Source organism: Nannobrachium achirus, assembly GCF_963921795.1.
Source record: "Nannobrachium achirus genome assembly, chromosome: 8".
NCBI classification, from domain to species: domain Eukaryota; kingdom Metazoa; phylum Chordata; class Actinopteri; order Myctophiformes; family Myctophidae; genus Nannobrachium; species Nannobrachium achirus.
This window is the reverse complement of record NC_137817.1, coordinates 58,626,331-58,646,985: the sequence shown is the minus strand read 5'-3', so window position 1 is coordinate 58,646,985 and position 20,655 is coordinate 58,626,331. Positions and strand designations below refer to the sequence as shown.

General features: G+C 40.9%; 1 protein-coding gene across 1 annotated transcript; it reads right to left on the bottom strand.

The window, feature by feature from the left end:
• Nucleotides 1-1,816: 1,816 nt before the first annotated feature.
• On the bottom strand, nt 1,817-17,292 carry ftr86 (finTRIM family, member 86; the record flags this gene model as incomplete). Its single annotated transcript, XM_080731108.1, has 14 exons — nt 1,817-1,907; nt 3,358-3,602; nt 4,496-4,698; nt 5,196-5,267; nt 6,723-6,842; nt 8,238-8,288; nt 9,559-9,684; nt 10,743-10,920; nt 12,221-12,373; nt 12,953-13,033; nt 13,127-13,222; nt 14,101-14,324; nt 14,663-14,816; nt 17,125-17,292. 14 exons carry the CDS (start codon nt 17,290-17,292, stop codon nt 1,817-1,819), a joined length of 1,962 nt encoding a protein of 653 aa, XP_080587234.1.
• Nucleotides 17,293-20,655: the final 3,363 nt, after the last annotated feature.

The following is a 20,655-nucleotide window of genomic DNA, read 5'->3' as shown; positions in this document are numbered from 1 at the left end:
AATATTCTCTCGTCACTGTCATTAAAGACTCAGAAAAAGACCCTGAAATTTGTTTAAAAAGACCTCTCCTTCTATAGATGAAGGGACCTACCTGATCCACATTGACACGTTGTGAGCTTGTAGATCGTCTATTTGAACTCTTTTTAAATGTTTAGTTTAGTTTGTTTCCAAAAATGGTAAAACGTGCCTAAAAGGTTTAGGCAATATACGTAGGGCCCAGAATATTGAATACATTTCATTGAATACCAGTAAGACTCCCTAATCGGAGATAAGCGACCGTCAGGACACATACACAAACTTTAGAAGGCAATCGTAGCCAATCAGGAGGAAATATGGGAAATGGGACAGATCCATGTTGATGACATGACTTTAGTTAGAGATACTGTCCGCTTTGTGTGATTTTAGGCCAAAATCATACTGACATACTGACATACTGACTGACGGTCGCAATTATTCAGCAGTATTGGTGTTGGCAGTTGGTAATTGTTATATAAGATGAAAAGAAAAGGTCTTAAAGTATGACAGTCATGTTTTGAGTTGCATAATATCCAGAAGGTTGTTCATTCATTATCCATATGCCCCAACAATCAAAACGCTCGTGTTACCTCACTCCTTTCAACAGGCTATTGACGTTTTCTTTTATCTCAAGCTGATTTTTATCATCAAGAAAAGTGACGTAATTTTTGTCCTGTTTCGTAGTGTTGTTGGTAATGATTTAAATCAGCCCCATGTAACTTGCCCTTCTGAACTACTTGATTTGATGCAAATGCTTTATCAATAAGGCATTTATTATGGTTGGTCAACTTATTACAACTCACTCTATTAAACTTATATTCCTTTATTCATAAACAAGCCTCATTTAATAAAAGTATGGGACACATATAACATAGAATAACAGTAGGGTTACAATAAGATGATATAGAGTTTTGATCAGATGATCAGGGCCAGAAGGATTAATAAAGCCTGATTTATACTTAGTTGCACATTGTGTCTCGTGACATCTTGCTTGTAGATCAGCTATTTTCCGAGTGGGGACACCAGCGTGCAACCATGTTTAAATCAGGTCTGTCTCAGTGAATGACACATATTTACAGTAGATAACAGATAGTAGCAAACAGGGACAGAAACCATGCATTTCAATATGTAATTATTTCCGTGTGTTTCATAATATTAACGCCCCATTTACTTCATTGTATGACAGTATTACCCCTTTTTTAAGTACCAAAAATAGCGGATCTGCCACGATATGATGCGTTGTGAACTTGTAACTTGGCTATTAAAAAAATAAATGTCTGTGAGTTTAATTAATATTGAACCAATGGAAAGTAGGAAAGGATGGCTTCACACATTTCCAAACTATCTTAATAGAATTGGTCCTCACTAATAGAATGGTAACTTTCTTTTATCGGGTCTGTGTCCCTTACACTTCAGAAATCCACCTAACAGTGGTATCATCGTTAGGAAGATTTTATTTTATTTTTCATTATTTTCTTCTTCGCTATTTTTTAAATTTTCATTTAAGAATTTGATTTGTATTAACAGCTTCCATTATAGGTATTCCAGGAATAGAACGCTTGCAATTTCTATTAACTTGGTTTCCCCATCGATGATGTCACTGGTAGACATGTTTCTGAACTGTCCACAGCCCTCCTCTGAGACCCAGAGTGAGTAGACAGAAATTGTGCCATATTATAAAGACTACTGACGACCAATTATGTGAAGATTAAGAGTGAGAGATATTAATGAGTGATGTCGTCCTTTCATAACAGCTTGGGCCTAAATAGTAAACATACAAGCCAGGATATAATGCTAAAGCTCAGTCCAGTCTGCAGATGGTCACAGCGGACCCGGCCCCCGTCCAGAACCTAAACCCTGGGTACAGAGGTCCGTTGAACTGGGTCTGGTGCCTGGGGAGGAAATTATACATTACATTATTATAATTTTTACGAGTGAAATTCCAGTACTCAAAATTCTACTTCAATAAAAGTGTTGGCATTAATAACTTCACCCGTTTCGCCCTTATGCCCTTTTGTATGAGGAAAAGGAACCCAGATTTAAACAAGCCAAAAGCTTTCTTGTGTTTTTATCCTTTTAGTTGACCTTGTACCAGTACTGTCCTGTTTTCCTATGCAAACCTCTAATAAAATCTTCAATGAATCAATCAAAATCTCAAAACCTTTTTTTTGCAATTATTTACTGTTTTGAAAATTGTAATCATTATTTTATGTTTTAACTATTAAAACATGGCAAGCTCGCAGCGTGGCAAGAGTGCTGTGCTGCGAGCTTGTAGATCTGATATTCTTCGAAAAATCATGAAAATTTTAAAGCGAACATTCGTAACTCAAATCTTTCTTTCTCAGGGTTCCTGGAACAAAATATTTTGAGATGGGGGTCCGCGGTAAATATAATTATATAATTAATTATATAAATAATTATATAATTCTAGGGGGTCCTTGACTTTTTTTTTTTTTGTTCAGAAAACCATTAGGATTTAAGGTCTTTACGCACTGACGAATTAGCGAAGTGTCGCGAAAAAGCGGCCCAAAAATGCAAAGTATTCGCCTTACGTCTTTTCCCATACACACCAAAGTGCGGCGCAAATATGCAATTCGCCAAATTGAATAAAGTTATCTGTTGGGCGAATTATTTGGGGCTGGCAGCTGGCTCACAAAACCCATTAGGCCATTACATCACAGCAGAGAGGACACCACGGCCATGGGTTCATCGTTCCCCTGCAGACAGGCAGCCCGCAGAAGCAGAAGTGGTGTAAAGTAACTACTTGAGTACTGTACTTGTAGGTATTTGTACACTTGAGTCTAATTTCCAGTACTTTCCTCTTACTCCACTACATTCGGATCCTATTGTATTTTTACCCAACTATTTATTTTAGTCTTTTTGCAGATATAAATTATAATAAAACACATAAAACATTACCAGTAAGAAATTCAAGTACTTTTCCCACAACTGACGGCAATACTAGCAAGCAGCCACACACATGAGACGACACTGTTCCCCTCGGCCTCAATGCAAAGGGATGGTCCCTCGACCAAGTCCTCTCTCTCTCTCTTTAGATAGGATAGAGTGAGCTTGCGTTGATACAAAGAGAGAGAGGAGTTCGCCTGCGAACTTTCACTAAATTCGAAACAAGAGCGAATAAATAACAGACGCTTTTTCGAAATTCGCGGTCGGTGTGGACGCTTGCATTGACTTTATAAGGCAAATTCTCTATTCGCTAATCCGCCCGCGGTGTGTAAAGACCTTTAAAAGACATTTTTTGGTATTTTTCAGGTCTTAATGTGTTAATGTACTTGTAATTGGAACCTATAATAGTGTCTTGATTTGGACTGCGTTCCCTACCGGTGTATGAGCTGGGCCTGCTGGTTGTGTATGCGGTAGAAGGCCAGGATGCCAGCGTGCTGGTCCAGGTAGACGCCCACCCTGCGGGCCTTGGGCGAGCCCAGCAGGGTCTCCTGGCCGCGGTGCCAGAAGGAGAAGCCCGTCCCCGACCAGTACAGGCTCCAGGACTCTGCGTTGTGACCCAGGCGGCTCTGGTCGTCCGAGCTCTTGCGCTCCAGCTCCTTGTAGGCCACGCCGATGGTGATCTGTGCAGCACGGAGGGAGAGGAAGAAGTAGTCAAATACAGATATAATGGTTGATAGTAGAACAATTTACCTTGAAAAAGTCGCAGTAAGTTATATTTCGTCGTTGTCGGGTGAAAACCTTGTATGTTCAAAACCGTTCGTTTTGCATTTATAATTTTAAAAATGATTTTAACTAGTGAAAACAGCCGATCTACAAGCACACAACGCCTCGCGGTGCGAGTTGTTGGGCTTGTAGATCTGCTGTTTTCACTACTTTTGTGCGACAGCCTTGTATGATGAAGCAGGGCTTTACTTTGCGAAAGAACGTACACATTTGAAACTTGGAGATACAAGGTTTCCACCCGACAGCCTGTCGGGATCTTATCACTCGATAATGACCACTGAGGCAGACGTTATCCTTTACATCAGGGCCAGGTGTCTTCAACCGGGCGTCCGGGACCCCTAGGGGGTCCTCAGAGTTACTACAGGGGATCCTTCAAATCTTTGTGTGATAGAAACCTTTTTTCTCCTTTTATTAACCACTTGAATGCTAACTTCCATATTCTGAAAACTTTAGCCAAAAATAGCAGATCTACAAGCTCACAACGCCTTGCAGCGCGAGGCGTTGTGAGCTTGTAGATCAGCTATTTTCGGCAAAGAGGTTTGGTGTAGAGGGGAAAAAAGAGCAGACTAGGTACAGAGTGAAAGGTCAAGTTTATTAAGTATTAACGGTTCAAGTGGTTAAATATCTGAAAACACAAATTGACATGAATCCAAAATACACTGATGATTGTGCTGTCAAACGATGAAACTATATGGAATCTGGGGGTCCCTGCTTCATCTCTCTCTCAACTAAGGCGTCCTTGGCCTGAAAACGTTGAAGACCCCTGCATTACATAATAACCTCTCCATACCTTCTGTCCGCTCCAGTCCAGCTCCCAGTAGTAAGGGCTCCCGGCCAGAGCCTGTCTGCAGAGGATCTGCCTCCAGTAGGTGAAGCGCTCCGGGTGGTCCTCGGCGTTGAGGTTCTCTGCCTTCAGCGTGGCCTTCCGGCCCCCCTCCGACACCTGCACGTTACGGTAGGACGTGTGGGGGTCCATGGTGGGCTCAAAGTGATCTGCAGGGAATGAGGTTCAAGCCAAGGTTCAACTTCATTAAAGCCTCCTTTTTTGCTTTTTTTACAACAAGGGTTCATATTTTAGATTGTAATTAGAGAAAAGAAAAGATGAGTGTTAAAATGTTTTCATTTACTGCTTTCTATCGTTTTAGTGATTTTGATTTCAGTGGGTGGGGGCATGCGTACAAGTGGCTAAATATGTATTTTTAGAAACAACAAGCCCATTCCCAAGATGCACCACCACAATCTTTCATGGGCAGATGTGACTTATGGGGGCTAGCAGTGTTACTGTAAATAGTAAAGAAATCACCAGTTTATTGTGTCTAAAAAGACATATTTAGCCACTTGTACGCACCCACTGAAATCAAAATCGCAAAAATGGCTAAAACGATAGAGAGGTTTGTTGGTCGGAGACAGTATGGACAGGCCTTTACATTTAAACATGTGTTCTGTTGAATGCAAAATAAATAATAAATAAAATAAAAATAATAACATACATTTCAGCATGTCCTCTCTGGTTTGGGGCTCTGGGTTGACTGCTGTTGTCTGGACGGTTCTCGCGGGAGACGCTGAAAAAGAACGAAGAGAGAAAAACTCGGGTCAGGTCAAGGATTTAACCGTATGAGTCGGAAACCTCGGCACTGAAGGGAAAAAGAAAAAGCTTGTCATATTCTTCCGAATAACATGAACAACATTGTCAAGTTGTTTGATTATGCACCGTTTACACCGTCTTTCCGTTTGCTGCATGATTAAAACGCATTGGATTTGGTGTGCAAGGCTGTGCGGAATCCACACTGCGGATCCAAAGAGGAGTCATAAAAGGAGTCAATGAGTTTTTACGGCATGCGACAAGACGCACAAATCGAACTGGGTTCGATCGGGAAAAACGCACTTGCCGCATGGCAAATTTTGAGCATAGAGAGTATTTGCTTTCTTTTGAAAAAATTAAATCGGCCGCTTTTTCCGTGTGGATAAACGCGCCTGTGTGCAAAGGGCTTTACTTTGTTAATTTTTTCAATCTTACATCATATTACGTGACGTAAATATGCACATCTTGCCACCTGAGATACAGTAGGCTGTGTCACGGAGAAATATCGGTTTATTGATGAATTCCAAATATTATAAAGTGATTCTGCGACACCTCTGGATTAGCATCACAACACCCACCACATCTGAATCTATGAAATGTTTCTGTGACATAAATGATTACCTTCAGCACGAGGTGCAGGGAGTGGTGGGGGTGTGGCTGAGGCTACAGAGAGAGAGAGAGAGAGAGAGAGAGAGAGAGAGAGAGAGAGAGAGAGAGAGAGAGGAGGGAGGGAGGAAATATACCTTTACATACACTTCACATTAAACATTGTATGCCCGATTAATTGGTCATCACATCGATATTGTTAAGAATTATTGAATGTTTTAACCAGTGAAAAATAGCAGATATACAAGCTCACATGCGAGCTTGTAGATATGCTATTTTTGAAAAAGTCGTGAAAATGTGTGCAAATCTTTGAATATATGTATTTTCAAAGCGAACGTTTGTAACTCAAATGTCCCTGGAACTAAATATTTTGAGATGGGGGTCCGTGGCCAAATAAATATAATTTTGGGGGTCCTTCACATGAAAAATATGAGAGCCACTGACATAGTAGTCTCTCAAGAACAGACCAACTGAGCTCCAGTTAAGTGAAAAGGACCTTTTCTTTGACTATGGCTAGCCAGATTGCTGATATAGAAACATAGGTTTTTCAAAAAATCTTAGAAGGATTCAAAAGACACTTATAGAATCGGGTCAAAATTCTAATTTTCACGAATTTTAAAAAATAGCAGATCTACAAGCTCGCAGCGCGGCACTCGGTGCTGCGCTGTGAGCTTGTATATCTGCTATTTTTCAATAGTTAAAGCATAAAATAATGATACACAATAATGTGTACCCGTTAAAATCTCTACTGAACTGATATTTGGGTATCGGACAGCATTTCAATATTTCTGCATCAACTAATGACTAGATCTACTGTAAGTGGTCTTACCTCTTGGACGGGAGGGTGGGAGGGTACATGACGATGCCACGCCTCTAGGGCGGGCGCTGGCAGCTGGGAGGGTGGATGACATGGCTCCGCCTCTGGCTCGAGATGGCAGCGGACACGAGGCTTCACAAGGAGACCAAGACAAAGAATGGTCATTAATTGATGATCAATGCGTGTCTGGGAAGCGACCGCAGTTTTCCCGGTGAACCTGAGCGCAACGGTGGGGGCCGATGGGCAAGGAGGGTCGCGAGCTTCTGAGAAACAACTTAAATAAGACCTTAAAACCTGGCGAAAACAGTTGCATGCATTAGCGCAAGATGACGATAAAGGAAATCGTTAAATGGAAAACATTAAATTAACTTCTGAAAAGCCTACTAGGCCTTAAAATCTGGAGAAAAAAGTTGTGTGCATTAGCACAAGATTAGATGAGGATAAAGGAAATCATTAAATGGAAAACATTAAATTAACTTCTGAAAAGGCTTCTAAGACTACACTAGCCTACTAGTAAAACTAGTGGAACCGCAATCTTGCAACACATGAATAATTGCGGTTGTAAACAATAACACAGACAATTTAAATCCTTATTAGTCTAGTAGTGGGAAGAAGGGGTTATCATCATGGCCCCAAATAACTTTTAAATATCTTGCAATTGGCGACGAGTCTCTTACGAAATCGGCAAGAGCGCCTCTCAATACATAAAGCTATATAACCTCTCTATCATCGGCAATAGTCAGTGGTGTGTGTTCCCCACACTCCCGCGCCCCCACAGTTGCGCTCAGGTTCACCGGGAAAAATGCGTTCGCGTCTGGGAAACAAGTCCTGAATCAATGGTTCACTCTAGAGTATAGAGACTAAACCAGGGGTGTCCAAAGTGCGGCCCGGGGGCCACATGTGGCCCAATGCCAAATTGTATACGGCCCGCAACTTCATTCCTAAATTGTATTAGAAACGGCCCGTCAGCACCGACAAAAACAAGAATATTTTCCCAGAGTATAATTTTATTTGTCAGGATTGTTCCCTGTTGTCTCATTCTGAAGGGGTCAAAGAAAGGCTATTTTATTGTATGTTTTGCCTTGCACGTTTGGATACATTTAGTAATGTGAAATAAGGCTTAGTTATGTGTTTTGTAATTTTTTGTTTGTTTAAATGCAATGCATATGTATGTGACTTTGTTATGGTCCGACCGAAAGTACATTATGTCAGGAGATATAGTCGCCCCTAGGTGTTTTAATATTTTCTAATGTGGCCCCCTTGGAAGAAAGTCTGGACACCCCTGGTCTAAACCACAAAGAATAAATCCCCTGGTCTCAAAATAAAGATTAAATAAAGAACACTGTAGTCTATAGCGATGAATACAATTGGAATTCAGACATATTTAACATATTTAACAGTTATTTTAACAAAAACAATATCACTTATTTATTATCACTTTTGATCCCAGATGGTCACCTTGAAAAGGGGCTAACTGACCTTGTGCCCACAAAGATGCCCGCTGACCCCTGATCTATGTTAGCTTACCTTGAGGTCGAAGAGGAGGCAACGGTGGAGGGTCGGTCGTCATGTCGTAAACTAAACAAAAATGGGTTTGATATTAACATATATTAACATTTTACATGAGATCCATGCTTTATTGTAAACGTGTAATATTTTTACATGAGATCCATCCGCTTTATTATAGAGAAGGTTGCTATGGTTACCAACCTGTATCTTGCCTGGGATGTGTTTGCTTTTCATCCACTGAGGTGTTTCCTAAAAAAGAATTGTTTGGGCATGTCATTATATAAGCCAAGATTTTCAAAAGCAAAACCAAAACAGCAGATCTACAAGCTCACAACGTGACGCGATGTGAGCTTGTAGATCGGCTATTTTTGGTGAAAAGATTTGGTGTAGATTGAAAAAGTACAGTGCGACTTGTGTGTTTTACTAAAGGCCTGTCCATACTGTCTCCCACCATCAAACTTTACGTCGGAAAGGTCTGACTTTCTGACGTGCAGCTTTCCGAACTCAAATTCGGGGTAATGCTTTTCAGAAGTGGCGAGTGACATCGTTTTGTAGTTGAACCGGACCTTTCCGACGAAAAGGTTCAGTGGTCGGAGAGAGTATGACTCAGGGTCTAAGGAGTGGTAAAACTGAAGTGATGATAAATTCCTAATATTATCAAAGTATTATGAGGCACCACTGGACTTGGGTCATGGCACCCTGGGGTGCCACGGGGCACCCACTTTGGGAAACCCCCCTATACCCCTGAATAGTGTTCGTGCCAAGTTTGGTGTGGATCAGAGCAACGGTCTTTATTCATTACTTAAAGGACAACTTTGTTTTTTTACAACAAGGGTTCATATTTTAGATTGTAATTAGAGAAGTGAGGGTTAGTGAGGGTTAAAATGTTTTCATTTGCTTCGTTCTATTGTTTTATCATGTTTACTGTGCTGAAATGTGGGGCATGTGTACGCATGGGGGCATGCATACAAGTGGCAAAATGTGTCTTTTTAGACACAATAAGTCAGCAGTTTCTTTATTGCTATTTACAGTAACACTTCTAGCCCCCATAAGTCACATCCAACCATAAAAGGTAACGTTGCATCTTGGGAATGGGCTTATTCTGTGTAAAATGACATATTTAGCCACTTGTACACATGCCCCCGGCCCCAACCACTGAAATAAGAATCCCTAAAACAATAGAAAGAAGTAAATTAAATAATTGTTTCACTCATCTTTTATATTCTTTAATTACAATCTAAAATATGAACCCTTGTTGTAAAAAAACTAAAGTTGTCCTTTAAATATTGTGAACATAAACATGCGTATGCTATGTGTTTAATAAAGTTAATGTTAATACCTGTGTTTGTTGCAGCGTGCTCATCTGGCAGTGCAGTACCGCCGTCCGCCACATCACCGGCTAATGGCAGTGTAGTGCCGTCTTCCGCCACGTCACCAGCTAACAGGGTCATACTGCTGTCATTCACTGCAGAGGACAATACCATGGAATAGGTCACTGTATGGTTAATGGTTACACAACACCTACATGCACGCACGCACAAACACACTTCTAGATTCACTTCTTTGATAAGGCTGAACTATTTCCTCTTCCTAGCAGCCTTACCCTCCCCCTGACCCTTCTATTGTAAATATCCACTATACATTTTTTGCACTGTTTTTTCTTTTTCTTTTTTTTCCACTGCATAGTATTGTGTTCTGTCTGTCATTCAATGTTATATGAGATACTTCAATGGGTTCCTGTGTAAATAAGCCAAGTGCTTACTAGGATATGATCTCCTTTTAGTTGACCTAGTGAACTGTCATACCGTCATGAAACTGTACCTTTTTCTATATGAGATAATGTTTCAAATATTGTTTGAATGTTTTCAAATATTTTGAATTTGTGTATGTGACCCGCACGGTCGCATACACAAACTTTAGAAGGCAATGGTAGCCAATCAGGAGGGAATATGGGAAATGGGACAGATCCATGTTGATGACATGACTTAAGAGATACTGTGTACCGCTTTGCGTGATTTTAGGGCAAAATATGTAGGAGCAGTGTCCAAAAAGGTGTTTTTAAAAATGTGGCCAGATGGTGGCGCTAGATGGGACAGATGCATTTTGATGACATGACTGTAGAGATACAGTGTACCGATTTGTGTGATTTTAGGGCAAAATCTGTAGGAGCAGTGTCCAAAAATGTGTCTTGTAAGAATCGGCCTAATGTGGGACTAGAAGAGGGCCATGTGAGAAATGAGGGGTGGTTTGGCAGCCAAGGAGTGTGTGTGCAAAGTTTGGCATGGATCAGGGCAACGGTGGCGGAGATATGACGAGTAGGGGAAAAGTGTGACGCGACTTGACGTGAAGTGACAGACAGCCGGTGCGTGACGTGACAGACAGACGGTGGAGGTTTTGATAGTAACTGCGACCTGACGGTCGCAATAAAATGTGCCACGGACAAGACACGTTTGTCCGTGTACGGGCATATTGGTGAGCCCTGATTTGGGGGTCCTTGACATGATGAAAAGTCTGAGGACTCACCTATCCTGAAGATGTGGGTGAGGCTGGTTTTGCAGAGGTCCTGGAGGTGGTCTCTGAGCTGTGCCATGGCTGACCCGATCTCCGCTATGACCCTGTTCTCCTGCCCCTGGCCCCACTGACCCCACTGACCCCCCACCCCCGACCCCGTCTGGACCAGGGGCTCCAGGGTCAGGAAGTTCTGAGGAAGAAATGCAAGAAACATGACCCACTGACTATGACCGATATCATTACTGAATATGAAAACATGACCCACTGAATATGACCGATATCATTACTGAATATAAAAACATGTACTGAATATGAAAACATGACCCACTGAATATGACCGATATCATTACTGAATATGAAAACATGTACTGAATATGAAAACATGACCCACTGAATATGACCGATATCATTACTGAATAATATAAAACATGACCCACTGAATATGACCGATATCATTACTGAATAATCTATAATATATCGCCTCTGTCGGGTCGAACCTTCATATGTGTGAAAAAAATTAAATAAACTCTTTTCACGCAGTAATATAGTCTGTCTATACCAGTGTTGATTTCGTCGACTAAAACTATGACGAAAAATGTTTGTCGACTGCGCTTTTTTCACTGACAAAAACTAAATAAAAACTAAGCTGTGATGACTAAAACTAAGACTAAATATATTGACAATTTCGTCAACAAAATAAAAACTAGACTAAAACGTTAGGGAGGGACTAGTGGAGAAGAGAGTCATTTTGTTTGGTTGCTCTCAGGTGTTGCATGCTGAAAATAGCAGATCTACAAGCTCACACGCAGCACGCAATCAAGTATAAAATCAGTCATTACGATGCCATCAAAGCCTTTAAAATACATTTTAGTTGACTAAATCAACCGTAGATTCAGTCGCCTAAAATTTTATATTTAGTCGACTAACATTAGACTAAAACTAATACTTTTCAGGTGACTAAAGACTATGACTATGACTAAAACTAAATCAAAATTTGCTGTCAAAAACAACACTATACACGAGGCTAAGAGGTCTCCAGTTCAAATATGATTATTTTGGAGGGTCCATCAGTTCAAATATGTTTTTTTTGTCTTCTTTTTTTTCTTTTTTGGGGGGGTGGGGATCCTCATTTCAAATATGATTACTTTGGAGGTTCCTCGGTTCAGATTATTTCGGGGGTCATGGCCTGTAATCTTTTTTTTTTTTTTAATACAGTTTGCTGACTCAATTCTTAGAGTATATTATTTTAACCATTATAACTATTATCCAATTGTCTTTACACTCTTCTTTACTACATTTTTCTCTATTCACTCTACCTTATGATTATTTCTGATTATTTATACCTCTAGTTGTTTGTTGACTCATGCTCACTCCATTTCACTCTGCTTAATGCCTACAACGTAATTCTAACAATTATTAACATTAAAAAGACAAGACTGTATTCATATCAAAAAGCATTATGCAACATTTCGGGAGAACCTCTGCATTACCTTTAAGAAGCACACAGGATCCTCCATCTCTGCCAGCCTAGAGATCTCTTCACTCTTCCAGCGCAGCTGCGCCACCTCCTGGTGGAGACCCTGTAAGTGCACCTCTGCCCTGCCCAGCAGAGAGGACTCATGGGCACTGAGGAGCTCGCCAACCTGGGGAAGAGAAGTATTCACAATGTTTTTACTTTCCTAAAACAAGTATCAATACTGAAATGTAGAAAGGCTCTCTTACAAGTACAAGTCCAGAAATAAAATTTACTGGAGTAAAAGTCCAAAAGAATTGGTATCAAAATGTACACAAAAGTAGCAAAAGTAGAAAGTACTAGTTATGCAGAAGGTCCCATTTCACAAGGTATCATAATGTATAATAATAATACAATGTATAGAAATCTTTAGAAAATAGTATATCTACAATCTCAAACAAACGATTTGGGAAACAGTGGCATACATGTGTATAGCACTACTGAAACACTCAATGACCATTACATGAAGCTAGTTAGCATTTTTTGGGGTTTTTAGAAACTTTTTTACTGATATATATATTGTTTTTCTAGATTGATATTCATATGCATTTGTTATATTGTTGCTGATGTTCTGACATATTATCTTGTTTATTATAGTGATGTATTATCTGCTTATTGTAAGTCGATTTGGATTAAAAGCCTAAATGCCTAAACTGTAAACTGTGTATCTCTATGTGTTAATTGAAGGGGGTCGGGGCTTATACAGTACCTGTGAGCCCATCACCTCCAGGCTCTTCACCATCTCAGAGAACACTTCAGCGCCCTCTGTCTGCAGCGCCTGGACAGACGCCTGGGGAAAGGGAGGAGACAGAGAGCATGAAACAAACTGTATGTAATGATGATGATGTGAGACAGAAGTCCAGGTCCATGGACAACCTTTTACCTTGTGTTGCCGGGCCATCTGTGGCAGCTCTCTGAGCTCTGTCTCTGTGTCCTGGATCCTCTTCTGGAGGTCCAGCTGCATCTGACCCAGCTCCTTCTGCAGAAGACCACAACATTATACTGTTGTTAAAGGGGAGAACCACCCATTTTCAACATTGAACTATGTCATTAATATACCTTGGAGTTGTTGTGTGGAAATACACTTTGACGATGTCATCAAAGTACTTTGCAAGCCAGCCCCCACAATATAGCTGATTGTTGAAAATGGGTGGTTCTCCCCATTAGTAAATTAAAATGAAACAGGACTTGGCCTGAGCATTTGAATACAAGAATGCTCTATGTTATTCCTAAACGTAACCTCAGTAAAACTATGTCTAAACCTAACCTTATTCCTAACCTTAACCTCAGTAAAACTATGCCTAACCTTATTCCTAAACTTAACCTTAGTAAAACGAATACAAGAATACAAGAACCGCTGGGGGCAAGCGGTCCGCAAAAGAAATGGGGGCGAGTGTGTTTTGGGGCGAGCGTTCTGGTTACCAGCCATTTTACCTTCATGCCAGCATAGAACGGATATATTGAAGAATGAACACTTCTGTGCAGTTGATTGAGATTGTAGCTGCTTGAATCTTTTACCAATACCAAGAACACTGGCTCCCTGCGTTTCAAAGAATCGACTTTAAATATACGTTGTGCGGTTTGTATGGTTTAGGGCAGTGGTTCTCAGACTTTTTCGTCTAGAGATTTTGTGTAGATTGAAAAAGAACGCACCAAGTACAAATATCTGAGAACACAAATTTACATGAATCCAAAATACACTGACGATTGCGCTGTCAAACAATTAAACTATACGGAATCTATGAAAAGGTTGTGGGGGTCCCTGCTTCATCTGTCTCTCAACTAAGGGGTCCTTGGCCTGAAAACGTTGAAGACCCTTGATCTATCTATTATGCACACGTCTCTGTCATACAGTACCTTTCTCTGTGTCCTCTCGTCCTCCGGTCTGTGGACGCGGTGTCCCTGGTGTCCATGGCTACAGCACTGGTCACACACACTCTCCATGTCCTCGTGGCAGTAGAGGCTGAGGGATCTGTGGTGCTGAGGACAGCTCCTGGGGGCCATGCGGGGCAGCTGGGGGTAGATGCTGCCCTGACGCTGAGGCCCCGGGGCCCCCTCCACAGCAGCAGCACCACCAGGGTCTGGAGCAATAAGGAGAGAACCACTGTTATTTGAGATCGTCTCAATTATTTATCGCATACTCATCAGGATCATTTTCCATTAAACTGTTTTACCGTATATTTCCTAATAGTAGCCCGGGGGCAAATAGCCGGCGGGAACCAAATCTGACATCGTTTTGCGTATCGACCACCATTCAAATGGACACAAATACGTTTCGCAAATAGCTGCGCGGCCATTTTTAAATCTTTGAATAGACAAAAAGTCTAAATTCTAAAATGACACAAATGCTTCCCCGGTTAATTCATCTGCTAAAAGATTTTTCATACTTTTTGTTAGCGGGAATGTCTGATCAGTATACCTGTCCCGGGGATCAGCTCCAGGTACAGGGCCGTGGAAGGTGGAGCAGAAGACATGGAGTTCTCCCTGAAGCTGCTGGTCCTCAGCTTCTCCATGGCGTCCATCAGCACCGTGCTCCTGGACAGGGATGGACGGGGGCTGAACACCTGCCGACACTGGGGAAGGAAGCATAACGACTATCAGCTTCACTGTCAGTGGAAACCATCCATTAAAGGAGTAGTTCACCCCCAAAATGACTTTCTTCCTATTGATTACTCACGCCATGGAGACTTGAATTGTTGTTTTTTGTTGCATTCCTAAGACAATAATTTGATTAAAATAAATGTACCCCAATTGATTCTGGATGGGGACCCGAATGTATTTGGGTCCCCATCCGGAAATCAACAGGGGTAAATTTAGTATAATCAATTTTTTTTGTCTTAGGAATGTGACAAATACAACAACATATTATTGAACTCAAGTGTCCATGGCGTGAGCAATCGTTCAAAAAAAAGTCATTTTGGGAGTGAACTACTCCTTTAAAGGAGTAGTTCACCCCCAAAATGATTCCTACTGATTACTCACACCATGTAGACTTGAGTTCAATAATATATATATATATATATTGTATTTGTCACATTCCTAAGACAAAAATGTGGTTATAGTAAATTTACACCCATTGATTCTGGATGGGGACCCAAATGCATTTGGGTTAGAATCAATGGGGGTAAATTTAGGGTCAAGGGTCGAGTACATTTTACCCCCATTGATTCTGACTCTGAGCTTGTGTCCCCATCCAGGGCCATGCATTTGGGTCCTTATCCAGAATCAATGGGGGTAAATGTATTACAATCAAATCTTTTGTCTTAGGAATGCGACAAATACAAAAGAATAGTATTGAACTCAAGTCTCCATGGCTTGACTAATCAATAGGAAAAAAGTCAATTTGGGGGTGAACTACTCCTTTAAGACTTGAGGCCGATTCTACAGATCTAAATTCTAAATTCTATAAGAGTTAAAATGTTTCTATATCAGTGGTTCTCAAACTTTTTCACGTCAAGGAACCCCATAATTATTATGTATTTGGCCACCCACTCCCATCTCAAAATATGTTGTTCCAGGGACCCCCAGATATATATTGACAATTTGTGCAAATCTTTGAATATATTTGAATATAAAGATGGGTGTTTTCGATGAATCTATCATGGTGAAAATGGAGTTTGAGGTTAAGTAGGCTACAATGGGTGTGTATAGGAAGGTAAGGTAGGTGTCTGATAAAATGAATATTATCAAATATCTAAATACTGAATCAAGCTGTCATCATCACGGTGTACTTTACAATACAAACCCCCAAATCAATCCTCCAGTTGTAGGCAACACAGAAGGGGGGAGGGGGGACTTTTTTTTATTTCCACCCAACTCCTCTAAGGCATATTAATGGCATAGTTCAATATTGAAAATGGGTGGTTTCCCCCTTTAAGAAGTGTCCAGAGTGTTCGAAAAAAGGCCTGAGTAGACGATAAAATGAAGAAAAAAAAATTGAAAGTGAAATATCCCTTTAATGTCTTACTCTGTACCTCTGTGCTGTTTACATTTCTGACTAATAAAGTATTCAATCAATCAATCAAAAGTCACATAACAGGTTTACAGGTGGAAAGAGGTGGGTGAAACCCTGAAACTTAATTCATTTGGGCGGTGCCCGACATTGGCATTAAAGAGGGTAATTAGCTGGGAAACTGGCATAAGTTTGAGAGAGAGGATTAAATCCTTGTGGATGTAGAGCTCGCAGATCTGCTATTTTCACTAGTTTTGGGTCCCAGGCAAATGTCTAATTTCTCTTTTGGTTCTTGACCTAAAGATTTTGGGAACCACTGCTATAAGACATACCTGTGGACATTTGTATTGTCCTCTGGGGTAACAGGACAGGCACGTGCACACATAGACATCAAAGGGGGCTTGAGCCATTCAAGAGCATTGCCTTTGTCCAAACTCTCCTGAACTTGAACGCAGCATCTTATGTTGAAAGAATTGCCCTCTCTGTGTAGAAATCCATGCCGTTATGCCACATTTCCAGTATTAACTTGATTATGCTTAGTTCAGTGTGGTATCAAGCACGGAAAATAGCAGACCTCCAAGCTCACAACGCGTCGCGCTGCGACGCGTTGTGAGCTTGGAGGTCTGCTATTTTTGATATTTTCACCAAAAGGCCCTTTTAGAAATGTCAGCCCCTGCCTCTCTCTGCACGTCCCTGTAAAAGGACTTACCAAGGGACAGTTGTACTGTCCTCTGGTGTATAAGACATACCTGTGGACAGTTGTATTGTCCTCTGGTGTATAAGACATACCTGTGGACAGTTGTATTGTCCTCGGGGCTGTGCCCTGTCCCAGTGCTTGTGGATACATAACTGGGGACAGTTGTACTGTCCTCTGGTGTATAAGACATACCTGTGGACAGTTGTATTGTCCTCTGGTGTATAAGACATACCTGTGGACAGTTGTATTGTCCTCGGGGCTGTGCCCTGTCCCAGTGCTTGCGGATACAGGCCAGGCAGTAGGAGTGACCACAGGGCAGGGTAGCGGGGTCTTTGAGGGTCTCCAGACACACGGAGCAGGCAAACGTCTCCTCTCCCGCCCAGGCTGCTGCTGAGGCCATGACGACCACGGCTAGAAGGAAGCACATAGTGTACAAGGTCGTGTAAGTGATATGTTATCATTAAAACAAGGTTATGTTGTTGTTCAATGTTGTGAAGACGTTAATAGTTGCCTACCCTCGATGAGCATACAGGCTTACGCAAAGGCAAAGATTTAATTTAGCATTTTTCTATAGACCGAAGGAAGGCCATTTTCGACTTGGCATCCTATTGTACATCGAAGCTATATAGGGGGTGGAGGGGTATGCGTGTGACATCATCGTCATACCCGTAGGTTACGTGTGAACGCCTACTGAGTGACAAAAAACTACTTTCTGGCCATGACAGCCCATACATCCAAACAGAAAAGTCTATCTGAAAGCATTAAATTACGTTAAACTCACTTTGCCACACGATTTGCCATTCATTTTATGCATGCGTATACCCTCTAGTTATAGTGTGTATTAGCCTGGAACCAGACAAATCCGCCTGGGCAAAAAAATGTGCCCTTGGCGAATATGGGTCTGACCCCACTCAATTGTGAATCCATTTCCTGTCCCCCAAGATTTGGGGGAACCAATCAGGGCCCAGCCAATCGTGTCCAGAGCAATTTTTTAACCCACTCCTTGGAAATGAAAATTCTGCCCGCGAGTCCAGACTAATATCCAATAGGCAGTGAGGAATTAATATGAGCAACGCCAGGCTACGTGTGTATAGCTTCGATGTGCAGATTATTGATATTTTGTATCTAGGTTCTTGGTTTACCTACATTTACTACTTCTATGCATTGATTTATTAACTTGTACTGTCCTTGCTTATTATCGCTCTGGATTAAGAGCGTCTGCTAAATGCCTGCATTGTAAATTGTAGGTCTAAACATCCATTACACATTTCTTCTTGAATAGCCAAGTTACAGTTACAAGGTAACGATAGCAGCCCTACATCTGCTGCTAACATTCTGTGACAATAGCAGATCTACAAGCTCACAATGTGAGAGTAGAGATGGGTATTGTAGGTGATTTTCATATTATGGTTAAAGCAAAAAGTGTTTTTGTGAAAAGGTCAAAGCTCTTTAGTCTTTATTGTGATAGTAATCATTGCTATACATCAGGGGTGTCCAAACATTTTTCAAAATGGGGCCATATTAGAAAATATTAAAAATACCCAAGGGCCGACTATATCTCCTGACAAAACATACTTTTGGTCGGACCATAACAAAGTGACATACATATCGAGGGCTTGGCGCAAAAAGGGCCCAAACTAAGTTTTGATTGACTGTAAATATTTTATTAAAAACAACATATGTAGGCAGCCTGTACTGTTATACAGATTAAGGCCCAAATGACATTCAGACAATAATAATACTGGACCATTAACTCTTTCGATCAGCACCAAACTTGGCATAAACACTAATCAGGGGTCTGCCATAAGAGTAGGGGCCACATTTGGCCCCCAGGGAAAATCAGAGGCCCCAGGGGGCCCTTGGGTGCCACAAATGCACCGTTCATCCAATCAACCAGGGGCCACGTGTGATGATGTAAAAAAAGTCATTTTCGCCAAAAATGTTTGCGTCAAGCCCTCGATATGCATGGCAATTACAATATTTTATTTATCTATCATCATCAATATTTAATATCAATGGTCTTTTGTCAGGTGTGTGCTCTGAACAAAACACAAATAACTCACATTACCAAATGTAACCAGACGTGCAAGGTAAAAAATACAACAACATAGCCTTTCTTTGACCCCTTCAGAAACAGGGAACAAGGAATCCTGATGATGACCATAAAAAATTCTTGTTTGGTGCTGGCGGGCTGTTTATACTGGTAGTACAATTTAGGAATGAAGCCACAGGCCGTATAAAATGTGTCATTGGGATGCATTTGGCCCACGGGCCACACTTTGGACACCCCTGCTATAGAGTGTTTGTTCAGTAAGAGCGGTATCCCCGTCTACAGCTTTTTAGTAAACAGAAAATACATTTTCAGATAGGACACAAAGAAAAGTACCCATTTATCAGCTTCAATCTTTATAGAGTTCCAGTTCCATTATGACTGTTCATTTATCATCACTTCTGTTTGTTACTGAACAAGAACTCTATAACAACGATTACTATCAAAACATAGAGCTATTTAATCGACATTTATTTCAACAAAACAAAAAATCACTTACTACAAGTTGAAGGTATTCTCTCTGTAGATAAAATCTAAGTAGATGCCTCAGGACACTGTTAAAGTCACTGAGTTGTTACAACCTATGACCAGGTGCAACAGACAACAGGAACAGAGTAATGCATTTCACATGCATTACATGCTGTTTCAAGCATGCAGAGTGGGTTGAGGTGGGGCAGGAAAGACGGGTTCTTCAACAAGTTTACCTTCTTTCAGTGATGTCATGAATGCAACACATCTCTCCCCAACTCTGGCTTATTATTGGCTCCACTCATTTATTTAAATGCCATTGTTTCTCAACATAGGGTTTCGGGGACCTGCCAGGGGAAGCTTAGGCCTACTCTTAGGCCCTGAGCAGTTTCTATCAAGCAGCAATTAGACTGTTGAGTATATGGACATACTGTGTCAGTCTCATGTGGTCTATGACGTCAGACATCTATGATGTCAGTCATCTCCATATTTGGGAAAAGTTTAATTTATGCATTTTCCCATTCAAGTCAATGAAGAAAATTAATTCACAAATAAATTAATATAAATTTAACTATAACGTATCTATAGCAAAATGAAAGCAGACTAGTCCAGATGAAGCCGGTCGATTTGACATACTGTATGGCCCAGTGTGTGCCACCAAAACTGTGGGAGGAGTAGCGCATCTATCTATCTATCTATCTATCTATCTATCTATCTATCAACTGCCTTATGGGCCTGCCTTGCACAATTAAGAATGTCACCCATGTGTTACTTATGTAATGTGATGTGACAATAATTATTGTCACATCACATCACATGAACATACACTGAGTACTTTACAGTGTGTACATAGATTGGGGTCCCAGAGATAAACAATTGCATCATGGACTATTTGATTATCGCTGCCCTATAATCAAAGTCTCTACTCTGGTATAACCCACCATGGATGTATTTAACAGTACCACTTACATTTTAATTTGCCTCAATTTTAGTGGCATAAAAAAAATCGATTATGTTTCAAAAGTGCAAGATTTAATAATGCACATGATTATCAAAGTGGGGTCTGGGGACCCCTAGGGGTCCTTAAGGGGGTTCCAGTTTAATAACACTAAACTGAAATCCTGTTTCATATTATGATCTACAATAAGATCAACGAGCTCACAGCGCATCGTGATGCAACATGTTGTGAGCTTCTAGATCGGCTACATTTGAATAGTGCAAGTATAAAATAGTGCTTAAATTGCT